The 15247-nt window shown below is 46.3% G+C and overlaps 1 protein-coding gene and 1 pseudogene across 4 annotated transcripts in view; both read left to right on the top strand.

Moving 5' to 3' along the window:
• The window catches only part of ICE1 (interactor of little elongation complex ELL subunit 1), a 50289-nt gene that overhangs the window by 8628 nt on the left and 26414 nt on the right, over positions 1-15247 (top strand). For all 4 annotated transcript variants that reach the window (XR_001598977.2, XM_036225566.1, XM_016160980.2 and 1 more), the window contains exons 2-10: positions 2856-2914; positions 3451-3485; positions 5562-5580; positions 6350-6461; positions 7815-7891; positions 8655-8692; positions 10795-10877; positions 11058-11097; positions 11184-11240. Coding sequence is in view for 3 of the 4 variants with exons in the window: in XM_016160980.2 (XP_016016466.2) it covers positions 2856-2914; positions 3451-3485; positions 5562-5580; positions 6350-6461; positions 7815-7891; positions 8655-8692; positions 10795-10877; positions 11058-11097; positions 11184-11240 (520 nt within the window). In the remaining variant the exon portion in view is untranslated. The remainder of the gene's footprint in view (positions 1-2855; positions 2915-3450; positions 3486-5561; positions 5581-6349; positions 6462-7814; positions 7892-8654; positions 8693-10794; positions 10878-11057; positions 11098-11183; positions 11241-15247) is intronic.
• On the top strand, positions 1347-1463 carry LOC118607250 (annotated as a pseudogene).

Genomic DNA, 15247 nt, shown 5'->3' with positions numbered 1-15247 from the left:
ACACTTTGCTTTTGGCTCAAGCCACTCGTGTGGCCGCCCAGTGTTCATCTCCTTGCCTGTGCAGTGGAGATGGCACTGAGGCAGGGAGAGGTCACGTGAATCGGCTCAAGGTCACCCAGCCAGACAGCGGGGGGCTGGGAGTTCGAATCCAGCTGCATGTGACTCTGGAGCCTGCGGGTTCTGGAACGTCCCTGGCCCAGTACTTGACGTCACGGATGGTATCTGGAAGCAAGGTGGGGAAGATGAGGCTGACTAGCAAAGAACTTGAAACAATGGGGGAAGAGGGAGGCTGGCTTTCACTTAAGAAGTGATCGCGATGCGAGTGCATGATGGGAGCCAGCCACGTACGTTCTCGTGCCTGTTGGGAAGAAATGTCCTTTTAATGCTGTCATTCCACCAGATGGTCTCTTGTTTTCTGCTTGGGGGGCAGCCTCCCCTCTGAGCCTTTGGACCTCTGGTCTGGCGCTCAGCGGCCTTCCTAGAGTCCCCTTATACCTGTGTGTGTCCCACATTGTCCTCGGTTCACATCCCCTCAGCAGGGATGTCTGGCAGGTGGCTTTATGGAGACTTGGAGAATTTGAAAATGTCCATTTTACCATCACAATTGGTTGATAGTTTGTACAGAATTTCACCTCGAAATTCATTTGTCTTCAGAATTTCAGAGGCTTGCCCTCTAGATCGCAAGATTTCTAAGTCTCTAGCCTGCCGTTGGAGTCTGAAGCCATTCTGAATCCAGATGCTTTGTATATGACTTGCTTCATTTTATTTTTCTCTCGAGATTCATATAGGCTCTTTGCCTCGTCTCTGGTGTTTTGAAAGTTTGTGCCGATGTGTCGTGATCTGGATCCTGTTTGTGTCCATGAGCTGAGTCCTTTCCGTTTGGAAACTTCTGGCATCTTTTCTGGGCTGTTTGCTTGAATGTCAGTGTTTGTTTGATTGTCTCCCTGTCTTTCGCATTGTTTTGTCTCTGGAGCTTGTTGAGCACGTGAGACCCCTCACCCAGACACTCTGATTGTCTTCATTTTTCTTTATTCTCGCCCACGTCTATGGTGTGCTTTATTTTGGGAGATCTTTTTTTCCAAATGTATATCAAATCTTTTGAGCCTTTTGTTTTGCTTTCTTGTTTTTAGTTTTATTGAGATACAAATCACATACCATAAAATTCATCCTTTTGATGTGTACAGTTCATTGGTTTTATAGTACATTCGTAGTTACCCAGTTACGTCACTGCTGTGTGGTTGTGGACACCCCAGGGCCCCACCACCTCGTAGGCATTTGCGATCATTCCTGCCCCGCCCCCTTCCCAATCTACTTTCTGTCTGTGGATTTGCCTCTTAACAAGTTATGTCTACAGCCATGCCACCCTGAACAAGCCTGATCTCATCTGATCTTGGAAACTAAGCAGGGTCGGGCCTGGTTAGTACTTATGGGAGACCACCCAGGAAGACCAGGTGCTGTAGGCGTAAAAACTAAATTTAAAAAAGGGATTATAAGCTTACAAGGTCCTTGCAATGTGTGAGGTCAACCAAGGGTTGCCTCACACACACACACACACACACACACACACACACACAAAAAGTTATATGAATGGAATCATAAAGTTTGCAGCCATTTGTGACTGGCTTTTATTCACGTAGGGTAATGTTCTCAAAGTTCATTCATGTGGCTCGTGTCCTTCGTTTCCTTTCGTTACTAAATAACCGCAGTGTATGTCTGTAGGACATTCTGTTCATTCGTCTGTCAGTAGATGGATACTGTTTATTTTTACTTTTGGGCCCGTGTGAGTGATGCTGCCGTAAACAAGAGTGCCCGAGTCCGGCCCGGACAGCGTTTCGGGCTCTCGGGCACACTCCTCGGAGTGGAATTGCTGGCCGTGCGGTTAGGCGGCTGGCGTGCTGAGGGACCGCCACCCTTCTCCGCGGCAGCTGCCCGGGCGGCGCTCCCCCAGCGGCGTCTGGGGCGCCCGCTGCTCCGCGGCCTCACCAGCGTGTGCTGTGGCCTGTCGTTTTGATTTTTTTATGTTCTGAATTTTTAAGAACTTAAGATTTTTCTAAGAACTGTTCTTATTCTTGTTTCGTGAATTTATCTCATTAATTAATATCTTCGAAGTTTTCTTCTCAGTTTTTGCTTATTCCAAGTTGCTTGGCTTGTTCTGGTCTCTCCCGGTACACGGGGCTCTGCCGACTGGACGTGTTCGGATCGTCCCTTTGAGGAGCGGTGGCTCGCTGAGCTGAGCTGGTGGCGTCCGGCCCCGCTTGGGCGCGGCGGGCCCGTGGCGGCGCTCGGTGCAGCGCCGGCTGGTGTCGGTGCCTGAGCCCGGCCTGCGGGCCGCTTCGCCTTCTCGGGTCCTCAGGGAAGGGTCTTCCTGGGCTCCTGCCTGGGGCACCAACGGATCGGCCGCCCCGGGAGCTTAGCGGGAGGGAGCGCGGTTGGCATGCGCGGGGCCCCCTGGTCCTGCCGTTCTGCGCCCAGAGCACCTGCCCCAGGTGCGCACAGCGTCCCTGGCAGAGACTGCTTCAGCAAGCAGAGCGCCCCCTGTGGGGGGGGGGGGGCGGGCAGCGGTCTCCCTGGGGCTCCGCGGCCCCGCTGTCGCGGATGCCCACGCTCGTCGCGGTTGGCCGTGCGGCGCGCGGCAGCCCCGCCTGGCTGTCGCCGGCATGGGTCACACGGCGACGCTGAGGTGCGGCCGGCTGCTGGTCGCTGGGAGCGAGTCTGCGTGCTCACACGGTGCCGGGCCCATGCGATACAGCAAACAGTGTTTCTATCTGATGATGAACGGCCTGATACAGAGAAAATTATTTAAAGTAATTTCTACTATAAAAACAAGTATCTGACTGTAGTTTTTTTTCTTTCAGAATTTAAATGAATATGTCGAAGCATTAATTACCTTGAAGCAAAAAATTATTAACACAGAGTGAGTATCTCAGCGTGAGCTTGGTTGAGCCTCGTGAACCTGACACACAAGCCAGGGGCCTGAGAGGGGACCTGGAGCATCTCACCGAGGCCTCCTGCCACCCCCCACCCCCACCCCCCACCCCCGTGAGCCCTCTGTTGGCCTTTACAACGAGGCTCATGGTTAGGAGGTGATTTTTGCTAAAATGGAATTTTTTTTTTTAATGTTTTCTGTCTCAGTGACTTCTTAGCTTTAGCACTAGACCTCAGATTTCCTCACAGTATTTCACGGCCATGGTGTAAGCTTTTGTTTCTAGTTCTGTACGGGCTGCACGAATTTACAAGCTAAGGTATTATTTAGATCAAAGTGATTGCAGATTGTGTGTCATATGTCAGTGCAGTGTTTGTAAGGCATTTGGGGTAACGCGTACAGAGTGTATGTAATAAAAGGTAAGTGCTGCATTGGAAGAAAGGTGCCTTGCATGTTTTGCAGCATGACTTTAACATAGTATATTTTTTCTTGAATAACAGCAGTAACAATTCTTTTCTTTGTTTCAGTAATTTGTTAACAGAGTATCAGAAGAAATGCGATGATATCCTTTTACTGGCTCTTTTCCTTTGGGTTTCTTAGTTCCTTTATGTTTCTTGAAAGTGGGAGTTGTCAGGTGCCCGTCGAAGGCAGTGCGGGCGGGGCTTCGAGTCGGGGCGGCACGGCAGACAGCCGGTCGCCCGCTGCCACCTTTCCTGGAGAAGGCCGCGCGTTTCCTTACTTCAGAGTTGACTTTGCTTTGTCACTGATCCTGATTTTTTAAGGCGCCGTGAGCTTTTTAATGAACAGGTCTTCCTCATTTGTGCAGAGGACGTGCCGCATAGTCTTTAGGTTCAGGAGTCACGTGAAGCCAGGCAGAACATTTTGGGATTTCTGCAGGAAGGATGCTGCAGGACTATTCAGAACGTTAGAAAACTGACTTATGCTAACCAGTGTGACGCAGAGAGAATTAATGTATGTGGTCTGGGTCACAGTGGGATTTCGTATCCGCGGGGCTATTCTTGGCCTCCTAGTCACCGTTTGTTCAGTAGCTATGGGGACCCCGTGTGGTATGGTTGGGCTCAGGTTAAATATTTTTTTGGCAGGGTGAAAATTAAGTTTGCGATTGATCCTTCCACATCTTGTGATAACACATTCCCTGAATTGTAACTTCCATAAAAATAAAATTTCTCTCATCAACACACGTACATTCTCAGGGAGTCACTGAAGGCAGAGCCCGCCTCAGTCTCGGGGCAGCCCCCCGAGGCCCGCTGCAGTGTTTCTCTGGCACCTCTGCACTTACCAGGTCACCGACGACTCGCCCGTGTTGCTACCGTCCTATGCACCCGTGAGTTGGAGCGGTAGAAGCAGGCGTAACATTTAAATTCCTTTCTCATCTGAATTTTTACATTGAAATATGGATGTCATTGAAGTCTCCTTGTGAAACCACTATTTATAAATGTGTATTATTGCATGAGTAATCTTTGCTTATGCAAGCTGTACAGAAGCAGTTACTACAAGAACTTTTAATTACATAGGAAACTAGGTAGGCAATTAATTCCAATATTAAGAGAGTATGTGTTTATTATGGCATAACCCTTTTGAGGTAATTACAGCATGAAAATTATTGATTTTTTCTAAAACAACTAAAATTTAAAATCAAAATTGTTAGAATAACATTAAAAATTGATAAAACTTTCCATTGTTCTTGAATTCCCATATGTGAAATGGTAATCTGCTCCTGCCTCAGCTATAGGTAAACAAAATAGGTGTGTGTTGTACCTCAACATGTAGTACTTTACGACCAGAGGTGCTGATGTGGCAGGCCTAGTATGGCTTTGTGATGTAACTTGATTTCTTTTTTGTGTAATTCTGACTTTTTTTCCCTCCTGTTTACAGGGCAGAGTGTATTTCATTTCATTTGATGTTTTGTTGACCTTTTTTTCCGTGCAAAGACTGCAGTAAATTAGAATGAATAAATTTTGAGAAGGTTACATTTCAATATACGATGATTGCTGATGTGTTACAAACATTTCCTATATTGTGATTTGAAAGTAGGAATTTATAGGAGATGAAACTAAAGGAATTATGTTTTGCTATCTGAGATATTTTACCAGGAGGTTGAGATGGGAAATGAAGTTAGCAAATTGTGTAAATAGTGAAAGTGAAGGATTACATGGATTTTACATTCTCCCTGTCTTTCTGTTCTCGTATGTATGTTTTCAGGGAGTACATAACTCTTGTTTGCTGGGAGCACGCTCTGGATTATGAGGAATGAAGGACAGCTTGTTTGCGGATTCTGATCTATTCAGGATTATTCAAGGGATTTTCCATTAGTTTCTTATTGCCTTTATTCTTGGAATTTAATATTAGCCAGATAATTTAATCAGGTAATTTTTTGATTTAGAGAAGTGAAGGTTTTGACTTTTGGTACATGGTAGGGTAAATAGAAATAACGCAGTGAAAAGCTTTATCATATATATGTTATATACATTCTAGATGGAACTTCGAATGTTTTCTAGGAGTTATGATCTTGCTTTTAATTATATTGAACACAGATTATTACAGATCGTTTTAAAGTGAATTTTATCTTCAAGTATCAGTAGATAAAATTCTCAGAGTTTTCCTTAATAAGTTTTACAGCTGCAGTTTGCCAGAAGGTAAGCAATCTGTCTTCATAATTGATTTGGAGGAGGCGTTTATCAACCTAGATTTTTTAAACAGATTTGAACAAAGCATCACGTAGGATTGACTCATTATTTAGCATGTTGCTTTGACGCTCATAGTACAAAAAGATTCACATTTTCTTTATTATTAAATTGTCCAAATGAATTTCTTATGAAGGTCTTAAATTATGGTCTGGTTTGACTTTTCCATAATGTTTTCTGATCATGTTGCCAGTTGAAATGAATTTTATTGCTATGAAATTATTGTCTACGTGAATTGGACTGATTAATGAGGTTGTTTATCTTGTGTATTTGAAACAATTTAAAACACACGTAAAAATGTATCGATAGTTTGTGCTCTGATTACATTTATCACCTAGAAGAAGGCAAAATATGGTTATAAACTGAATCACAAAATTTCCTTTCATTTTATTTGAGTAAATAGGGATGAGTTCAAGATCAGAAGAGCCAAATTATTTGGCAGATTGTTTTTTAATATATTTTCTACAAGATTGAGAATCTCTTCTGTATTTGCTTCTCAAGTAGCTTTTTGATATACTTATATTAGAAATAGACTATAATGATAAAGAAGTAAAAAGCAATATGAAGGTCATGTTGCTATAAATAGAGGGAATGCATTTAAAAATAATTCTTTTTTTTTTGTTTCAATTTAGAAAAAAATTCAGAAGTCACCAGTAGATGTATTTAATAATGCATAGTAGATTCTTTTGTATAGTAATGTTAATGCGTTCTCCATTTTCAGAGAGAATAGTACTCTGCATCACCAAGTGGAACAGATGCTTCAGAAAATATCTCCTCTGCAGAAATGCCAGGAAGAACTGGGATCTTTAAAAGCAGAGCTGGAAGAGAAAAAGGTACCTGCAGTGATTTCTCATAGCTTTATCCTCAGTACGTGGGGGCCGCTGGTGCATGTGATTGGGGGAAGGGCACATGCTGTCTCTCAACAAAGGAAATAGATGCCAGTCCAGACTCTTTAGGTGTATTACTGTACTTACCGAAGATAGAACTGGTTGATTCATGGCTTGGTCCTTACAGCAATGATTAACTCTGTAATTCCGTGTTAGTTGCTTATGCTTCATGAGAGGTTCAGTAGAGTCACCTCCTAGTTGTGAATTTTTATGGCTATGTGTCTTGCATTCGTTGTCTTTTCACAGTTTTTCCCTCTAAGTATAAAATAAAATGCAAAATTTTATACTTAAAGGTAGAGAAATCGTGTTCTGCGTTTCAAAATCAAGTTGCAGTCAGGCACTTTATTTAAAATGCTATGAACTTGCTTTCCTCTATAAATTTTGGTTTACTCTCTGTAGGCGTCTTAGAGAATTCATGGCTTTTGTAGATAAGAAATATCTAAGACTATTAGGGCGACATGGTTTCCAGGAGCCCAGTTGTAGTCAGGCCGGGATGGCTCTCGGCTTGTCTTCCTGTGCTTGGAGCTCTTCTCGTGATGGCGTTTGTGCCTTTCAGTCTCCAAATTGAGCCACTTGCATAATGCCCTCCTCTCCGAGGCCTCATCTGCTGTGACTGATCGAGTCTCCTGTTCCTGTACCATTCTTGGGTGTGTGTTTGGCTGTGCAACACAAGCATGGCACTGAGCTTCGTCTGATCTCATCAGCGTGTCTGAGGGGAGGCAGGACCATCGGAGTCGCGCCTGAATGCAAAGCCGTTGTCACTGACCGACGTGTCAGCTGGCGGACCCTCAGACTGTCATCCGTGAGGAGGGGCCGTGAGGGCCATCCCTCACACTGCGCTCTGGGACGGCGCTCGGTGGTGTCTGCCCGCTCCGCAGTGGCCGTCAGGGTGTGCGCGTGCACTGGCGTTGCGCGCTGTTCCGGGTTTTGTTCAGTATAGTGACTAATTCGTTTTCGCATAGTAGTAACAGGAGAGTATAGTAAGCTCTACAATGTCTATGTTTTGTTGAGACACAAATAGTACCTATTCAGTGCTATGAAGATTTGGAATTCCTTTAAAATGAGTATTTTTAAAAGTTTATAGCTTCATTTGATTATAGATTAAATCATACTATATCTATTAAGGGTCTTTAAATTCATTAAAATATTCAGTGAACTATACTTTGGTTTTCTGCCTAATGTATTTATTCATTTGGTTAATTTCATACTGTTAAATGCTAATCATTTAACATTTCAAGGTCCAATTAAGTTATTACTGATTGTTAGTGACTTCTAAATTAACATCTCTTTCCTTTTTAGAGTTCTCTAAAGTTGTATCAAGACACTCATCAGGAATATGCTCGTGTAAAAGAAGAATGCTTGAAGACCGATGCCCAGTGAGTAGTTTTAAAAGTACTACGGAAATGGGGTGTTCGCCTTTGAAAATAGCTCGTCCTTACCTCAGTCGTGTTTCTCCGTCCGGGGTCCTCGGGTTCGTTGGCCGCAATTAGCTGAGGTCTGGAACTGAGCCCTTCAGCCTGGGTTTCCACATGGGTGGAGCGCAGCGTGAGGGGTTGCGCAGCATCGCGCGCGAAAGCGGCGCTGTCCACTCCCGGGGCTGGGTGGCCGTCACCGTTCGCAGAAGGGCTGTCAGCAGCATCCAGTCGATTCTTTCGAAGTTTAATACTCCACGTTGTACAGAATCTTGGTAGCCGCTCGTACAATGGTTCGATGTCACGTGAGGTGGGGTACCGCGGAGACTTCTCACGGTTACCCGCTCGGACCGGAAATGCACCCTGAACCAGGTGGCGCGTCCCCGAGCGCGCGCGCGAGCCGCCCCCGCTCCCGCAGGCGGCACTGCCCAGCAGGACGCGGGCCGGCGCGGAGCGGCCGCTGCGGCCCGGGCGGGGACGCGCGGATTCGGGCCATTACATTCGTTTTAGAAGCGCAGCACCGCGCTCGGCACAGCGGTTTCCTCAGGTGCTTCCTGCCCTTAGAAATGATGGGAACCCCGTGGTTGACATGCCATGCTCCTGACTGACAGTTTCTTTGTCATGTAAATCAGCAGTTAACAAAATGTGCCACAGCCTGTAATACATGTTTTCCCGTTGTACTCTTTGTTTATTTTTACCATTTTAACTTATAAAATTTCATCCTCAGGAAGAAGAAACTGGAAGCCAAGGTGAAGAAGCTGGAAGGTAATTGGGTCGTGGGAGTCGCCGGGCTGTGCGCGGAGCGCTGGCGGCCCTGCCGGGTGCGGGCCGGGCCGGGAGCCGCGCCCTCGGGGTTTAGATGGCGCACCCCGGGTGACTGCCTTAAGGGGACCGTACACCTCGGTTGCTGGAGGGCAGCGTGGAAACAGATGTGGCAAATCCTTGAACGCGTGTTGCGCTCAAAATAGCGGCAACCTGTACTTTTCCTGTAAAAAGCATCAAGTAATAGGAGCATTTAATTTTGAAAGTTGAATCTCATGGAGCGTTCTCATTTTTCCTAATGCGATCCACGGTTAGTAGAGAAGGTTGCTACTTTTAGTACTAAGAGGCCTGATGTATCCAGATAGTTAGGACACACCCATGCAGAGATTTCCGTGAGATTCCTTCCACTGGGGATTGTCACTTTGTCCCAGTCCTCCCTTCACACCCCTGTGGGCTTAGAGGCTCCGTCCACACTCACCAGGCAGACTGCAGCGGGCCGTGTGAACAGCGGTCGCTAGCGACCCTTTCAGGAGCCGAAGGCCAGATCCTGTCTCTGTCTTTTCCGCCTTCGTTGGGCGGTGGGGCCGAGGCAGTAACGTCAGGTGGAGGCCAGCGGGCCTTCAGCGAGCCTCTCAGCTGCTGTGACTGCTTCCTGACCCTGCGGTTTGCCTTGTCACCAGACGGGCAGGTGACGATGTGTTTGTCATGTAGAGTGCGAAGCAAGAATTTAAATGCAGTGGGGTCAGGGCACGTAGAACAAAAGCTGCTGACGGCATTTCCAGTCATCAGTGAACCAGCTGAGCCTGGGCTTCTGGACCGTCACCCTTTCAACGTCTCGGTCGCGGTTTCCGCCGGTGCGGCTGTGGGCAGACGCGGGTGCCGACGGGCACCTGTCGGCAGACGGGTTTGAAGAGCTCCGAATCGCCCGCGAGGGCGCATGCAGCTTTTAGAACGGGCTCTCTGAAGCGAAGGCAGAGCCTTCGTTTTCCTTGGGACAAACGTTTTTCCTGGCAAACGAGGAGGCATGATAATCGGGTAAAGACAGTCAGGCTTGTTGACAGGAAGGACGAGCGCTGCCGCTCGGCCGTTCCGTGGGGTTTGATTTTTCATCGCACTCGGTGCGAACGTTCGGGGGAAGTCGGTGCTGCTCGGCTCCTGACTGGGGTACCCGGACTCCACAGTTCTCCGGACCCGGACCCGGGAGGGAGGGGCGGCTGAAGGACCAGAGGAGAGCTGTGCAAGTGCCTTGACGGGACCGTCGCCCCCTTAGTGACTCGGGTTTAAACTGTTCAGGTCCAGTTACTTACACGGTTTTCAAGAAATACATTAAAAGTACTTTTTCTTCCTTATGCTCTTCTTAACATTTTCTTTTCTCTAGATTACTTTATTATAAAAATACAGCATATAATACGCGTAATACACAAAACACGTGTTCACCGACTGCGGATGTGGTCGGGGAGGCTCCCGTCAGCAGGGGCTGTCAGTAGTTATGTTTGGGGATCAGACGTCACCTGCAGATGCTCAGCTGCTCGGGGTCGGCCATCCGAGTCCCCGTGCGGTGCGGGGTCAGCTGTAGACCCGTAATAAAGGTAGCGGCAGTTGAGGTGCTTGGCCTGTCGAAGGGAACCCCAGGAAGGAGGAGGAGTACGGCAGGCCTCGGGGCGACTGTCCCTCCCCCAGGTCAAGAGAACGGTGGTAACTACTGCAGGGTGAAACCACAGGCCTAAGACCTGTCAGACTCGACTGGCTGATGGTTGAAGGACGAGGGGTCCAGGGCCTCTCCCTCTGCGAGTGTTGTGTGTGTTGGACTCCTGTCGGACCGGAGGGTCCGGGCTGGCTTGCGCCTGCCTTGTAGAGGGTTCTGTGGGCCTGCGCCAGTCAGACGGCTCTGTGGGCGGCGGAGAGGCTCGTGTGAGCGCGGTGGGGCTCTGTGTTCGTCCCTGCTGGGTACGGCACCGAAGGAGCAGCAGCCTTTCCGGAGTTCCTTCCAGAGCTCTAAGGAATGAGGAAAACTTTGACTAGGTTAGATTTTGGGTATTTGATTCATGGTAGTTGCCAAGCTGGTAAATTATGTTTTCTTTCTTCACTGCGCTCTTTAAATAAAGAGGCTGCCATCAAGCAGATTCAGGACTTCAAGCAACTGAGGAACGAAAAGAAAATGCTTGAAAAGGAGTTTAAGAAGACTCAGGTGAGAGGTGACACAGTGCGCACGCGCCAGCCTCTGGCCCCGGGCGCCCTCGGCCTCCCCTGCGAGTAGAGGGCCCATCGCGGCAGGGGACAGGCGCCGCGCCCGTCGGGGTGCCCGGGCTTGGGTCTGGGGGGCCACGCCCCTCCTGGTGCCAGCGCCTCTGGCGTTTTGTTTCCACAGGAAAGGCTCGATGAATTTTCCAAACAGAAAAATGAAAAGGGTGAGTATTCAGTTAACACTCACTTAAAAAATCTAACTTTCACATACGGTATCCTTTTTTAACTGTTTTTCCCCCCACATTTTTAGAGTTGAGACATATTGGAACACAAATTTCAAGTGATTCTTACGGAAGCATAGATAGAAGTGAGTATATGCCAAGTTCATTTTTATTTCTGCGCCTTACTTTTGTGGCTTGGGGGTAGCTCATCACTCTTACCTGCGACTGAACATTCTCAGTAGGTGTTTCGTGTAAGCAGCAGCCATACCCTGTTTCCTGTGTTCGTTCGATCCGTGTCTGTATCATTACCTTGCTGTCCGATAACGTCGTGCAGTGAATGAAAGCGTGAGAAAATAATAGTGTTTGGCAAAGGAGAACTGGAGGTATCGTTTCCACACTTTTCAATAAAGAAGTGGTTTTCTCATTAGGTTACAGGTTATCAAGTCAATTTATTAAATTTCTTAGGTGCCAACGATATGAAAATTGTTAAGGCCAGGCAGGAACACTGTGGCGTCCAAGCCCCTGGTGTGTTTTCGGGAGACGAGAATCTAAGAGCGAAGGCCAGGAGTCACAAGTCAAGTGGCCATCACAGCAGCCACAGGGAAATCACAGACGTTCACGTGCACCTTGTGTCTCTGACTGTGTGACCTTGTAGGTGAGAAGGAAAAACGCTGGAAGTTGAGAAATTGGGGTTTTCATTTTAATTTTTCTCTTCATTGTGTGACCCCTGGCCATTTACTTCTTTGTGGTTTTGTTTTTCATTGTTAAAAGGGAGGTTATGCGTTTCTGCTTTATCTCACACTTTTTCGGTAACAATAAATTTGAAACGTAGATGATAGTATTTTCATGTCACTAATATGTTATTTTTCTTCCAAATGGAAATTATTACAATTATTAAGAGCGCTTAAGCATTGTTTCGTACAAGTATGTAGTGTCTCTTTAGACTTCTTTAGAAGTCTCCTTTATCTTTTTCTTCCCCCTTAATTTGTTTCCTCTAATTCAGCGTGCAAGACCGGTCTTCCCCGTGGCCCGAGGCCGTAACAGCTCATGCCTGTCGGCCGCTGGGCACCGGTTTAGCGCCGGCTGGCGGTGGTGCTGTGTGCTCACGACTGTTCTGCTTCTACATGTGGGCAGCGAGGCTTCTCGTGGTAGATACCGCTGAGAGGAGCAGCACTTGACAGTGGCTGGCCCAGCTCGCAGCGGCCGTTGAGTTCAGCTCTCTCTTTGGGCCCCGCAGACTAGTTTCTGGGTCTGCTGTTCTCAGGCTCTCCGAGCCCTTCCCAGAGTTGCTCTCTGTCTCCCTTTCTGGTTTATTTTCTTCAAGGAACTCGTCGCTATCGCAAGTAATTTCTTTTTTAAAAAAGTTTTCCGTCCCCGTGAGGGCAGGGATAGTGTCTTGTACATTCCAGTTTTTCCAGATAGATAAGCGCAGCGTCTTCAGGAATGTGCTGAGTGCGCGGCGGACTTGGTGGCCTCCTTCCTGGTTCTCACGCGTGTCTGCGATGCTTTTCATCTGTGAGCACTTGACTTCTGAAAGAGACTTGCAAGTTAGGCAGCAAGAGTGTCTGGTTGAGTTCACTTTTAAAAAGGCGGCCTGAGTGCCACGTTTCCCTTTTATTTTTGTCTGGATTTCAGTAATAATGGCAGACAATAAAAAAAGTAACTGTGGTTAAAAAGTGTTGTGCCAGCGGAGGATAGTGAGGAGGTGTGACGCAGACGGTGTCCGCTGGTGACGGAGCCCAGCGCTGCAGAGAAAGCGGCAGCTCTCAACGGCGCATTTGCACGGCAGAGAGGTCGGGGGTGGCAGGGAGAGAGGGAGGGGACGAGTCATCGATCAGCCTGCTGGGGTCAGACGCAGTTTCTGGAGTTAGTCCTCAGGCTGTGGCTCAAAGTTTACTTCTCTGAAGTTTCATTTATGACAAGGAAGGCATCCAGAATGGGTGTAGATATCAGAAAATTGGGTAACTAATGGCTGCTTTCAGGGACAGCTCTCCTGGTCCCAGAACATGAGATATTTGTATACGCCACGTAAATGTTCAAGACTGCACGCACTCGGCCGCCCCTCTCCTGAAGGCAGGCTTCTGTAAGCTTAGGAAATGAGAACCTGTATTTATTGCCAAAGTACAGGACGAAAAATGTAGTCTGAAAAAATGTACTCTGGCTATCAAAGATGTCCTGCCTAAACTTCCTTCTAAAACAGAAAAAACAGTGACAAGAAAGACACCAGACTCCAGAGCTAGTCTCTAAGGAAACAATATGAAATCCTGAACCAATAGAAAATGTTAAAGATTGAATTTTATTTTTAGAGACAGTCTAAGAACATTTCCACAGGCCGCTGCTATGAACTTGGAGTTGGGGTTCTGGAATATTAATACTATTAGAAATATACCCACTAGAAAGGCTGAATTGTTGAATGGAAAAACACAAGATTGATTATTGAGCCAAGAAATGTAATCGTGTGTGTCTCTGAGAAAGTGATACAAAAGAACAAGGAAGTTAAAGGTATTAGGGAAAGACTAAGAGTCTGGAAAGTGGAGCTGGATGTCATTATAGTCATTGTTAGGACTTCAGGGGGGGAACAGAGGTGAGAGGCAAGAAGGTGACCAAGGGACAGTGGAAGGGAGCTTCCCAGAGGAGAGGGGACCCTTCTGTTAGGAAGGCCTCCGAGTCTGGGCGTGACTCGTGTGTACGACCTCGTCTCCGGCATGTTCATTGGAAACACATTTAAAATCAAACGAAGCAGAAAGATTAATATGCAGGGATTGATAAAGAAATTCCAAGCAAATGCTAACTCGAAAGCTGTAATATAAGGCAAGATATTATTCAAGCCTAGACATGAACTTACATGCATTAAAAGGGAATATCTAGATTGGTTAAAGGTGCAATTTGCCAAGAAGATACTGCTACTGTGGACCAAAGCGTGTGAAACTTTTTATTTCCAAGTTAAATGCTTGAAAATTCCAGGGCCAGCAGCCAACTGTGTTTTCATGGGAGACTTTAACATGTTTCTCAGAAATACAGAGAAAAGCAGACAAAATGAGAGAGAATCGAAAGCATAATTGCAAGATCGATGATGTATGAGTCTTTTACACCACAAATCTAGAATTCTGTAAATACCTTTTAAACATATGTAAAAGCTGACTATTTCCTAGACAACAAAAGTTATAATATGAGATATTATAATACTTATTAGTAAAAGTATTCCCCCCCCCAAAATAAAAACAAAAAACTTTTAAAATCTACCAGGTAACTGAACACATACAAACACAAACCCCTCCTGGATAACAGAAAAACTAAAAAAAATACTAAACTGTTTTGGAAATAACAGTAAGGCAGTACTTACCACATTTATGAGATACGGCATTAGTGACAGCATATTAAAAGGAAGGATGTGTGGTCTTCATTGATTATTTTAGAAAGCAAGAATGACTGAGAAGGTGGGAAAATGTAGACACTTGAGGAAAAAAAAGGAAGGTGTTGATGAAGATGAAAACACGAGTTAATGAAATTGGAAATTAACCAGTCGATTTGAGACCATTACAACTAATAGCTGGATCTTTGTAATGCTGGTGAAACCCATAGCTCTTGGCAAGTCCGATCCATAAAGGAAGGAACAAAAACCAGGACTGAGCTGAGAAAGCTATAAAGCTACAGTCACATGGTATCTCGATTCACAAATTGATATGCAAATTCGATCATATTCATGAAGTAGACCATTTTCAAGGCAAACATACTAAAGTCGACTGAGAATAGTTATGCAAACCTGACAAAAAATGCAAACGAAATAAAAATAGTTGAAGCTCGAACGACGGAGAAGATCCAGGTGGCTCAAATTTGAGCTCTGTGTAGCCTTTAGTGAAAACTAATGTCTTTATTATTATTTTATTTGTTTTAGAATGTAGAAAAATATGGAATGCATATTGTCTCATTTTCTTAGACTAGTATAACTTGGTACCAAAGCCAGTTAGAAACAACACGAACACACATCCTCCAGGCTCGAAAGGAAAAGGAAAAATCTGGGCAGGGCTCATCCCCCGCGCAGATATCGAAATGTAGTCACGAGACCTGCGATTACAAACGCGCGGCCTCCACGTGGACACCAGGAGGCCGGCGGCGTGGGAAGCCCAGCGACGCCCACGGCGCCTGAGGCCTC

This window comes from Rousettus aegyptiacus, unplaced genomic scaffold (genome assembly GCF_014176215.1).
Source record: "Rousettus aegyptiacus isolate mRouAeg1 unplaced genomic scaffold, mRouAeg1.p scaffold_m13_p_8, whole genome shotgun sequence".
Lineage (NCBI taxonomy): Eukaryota > Metazoa > Chordata > Mammalia > Chiroptera > Pteropodidae > Rousettus > Rousettus aegyptiacus.
The sequence above is the reverse complement of the archived record's forward strand: the minus strand, read 5'-3'. Positions and strand labels throughout refer to the sequence as shown.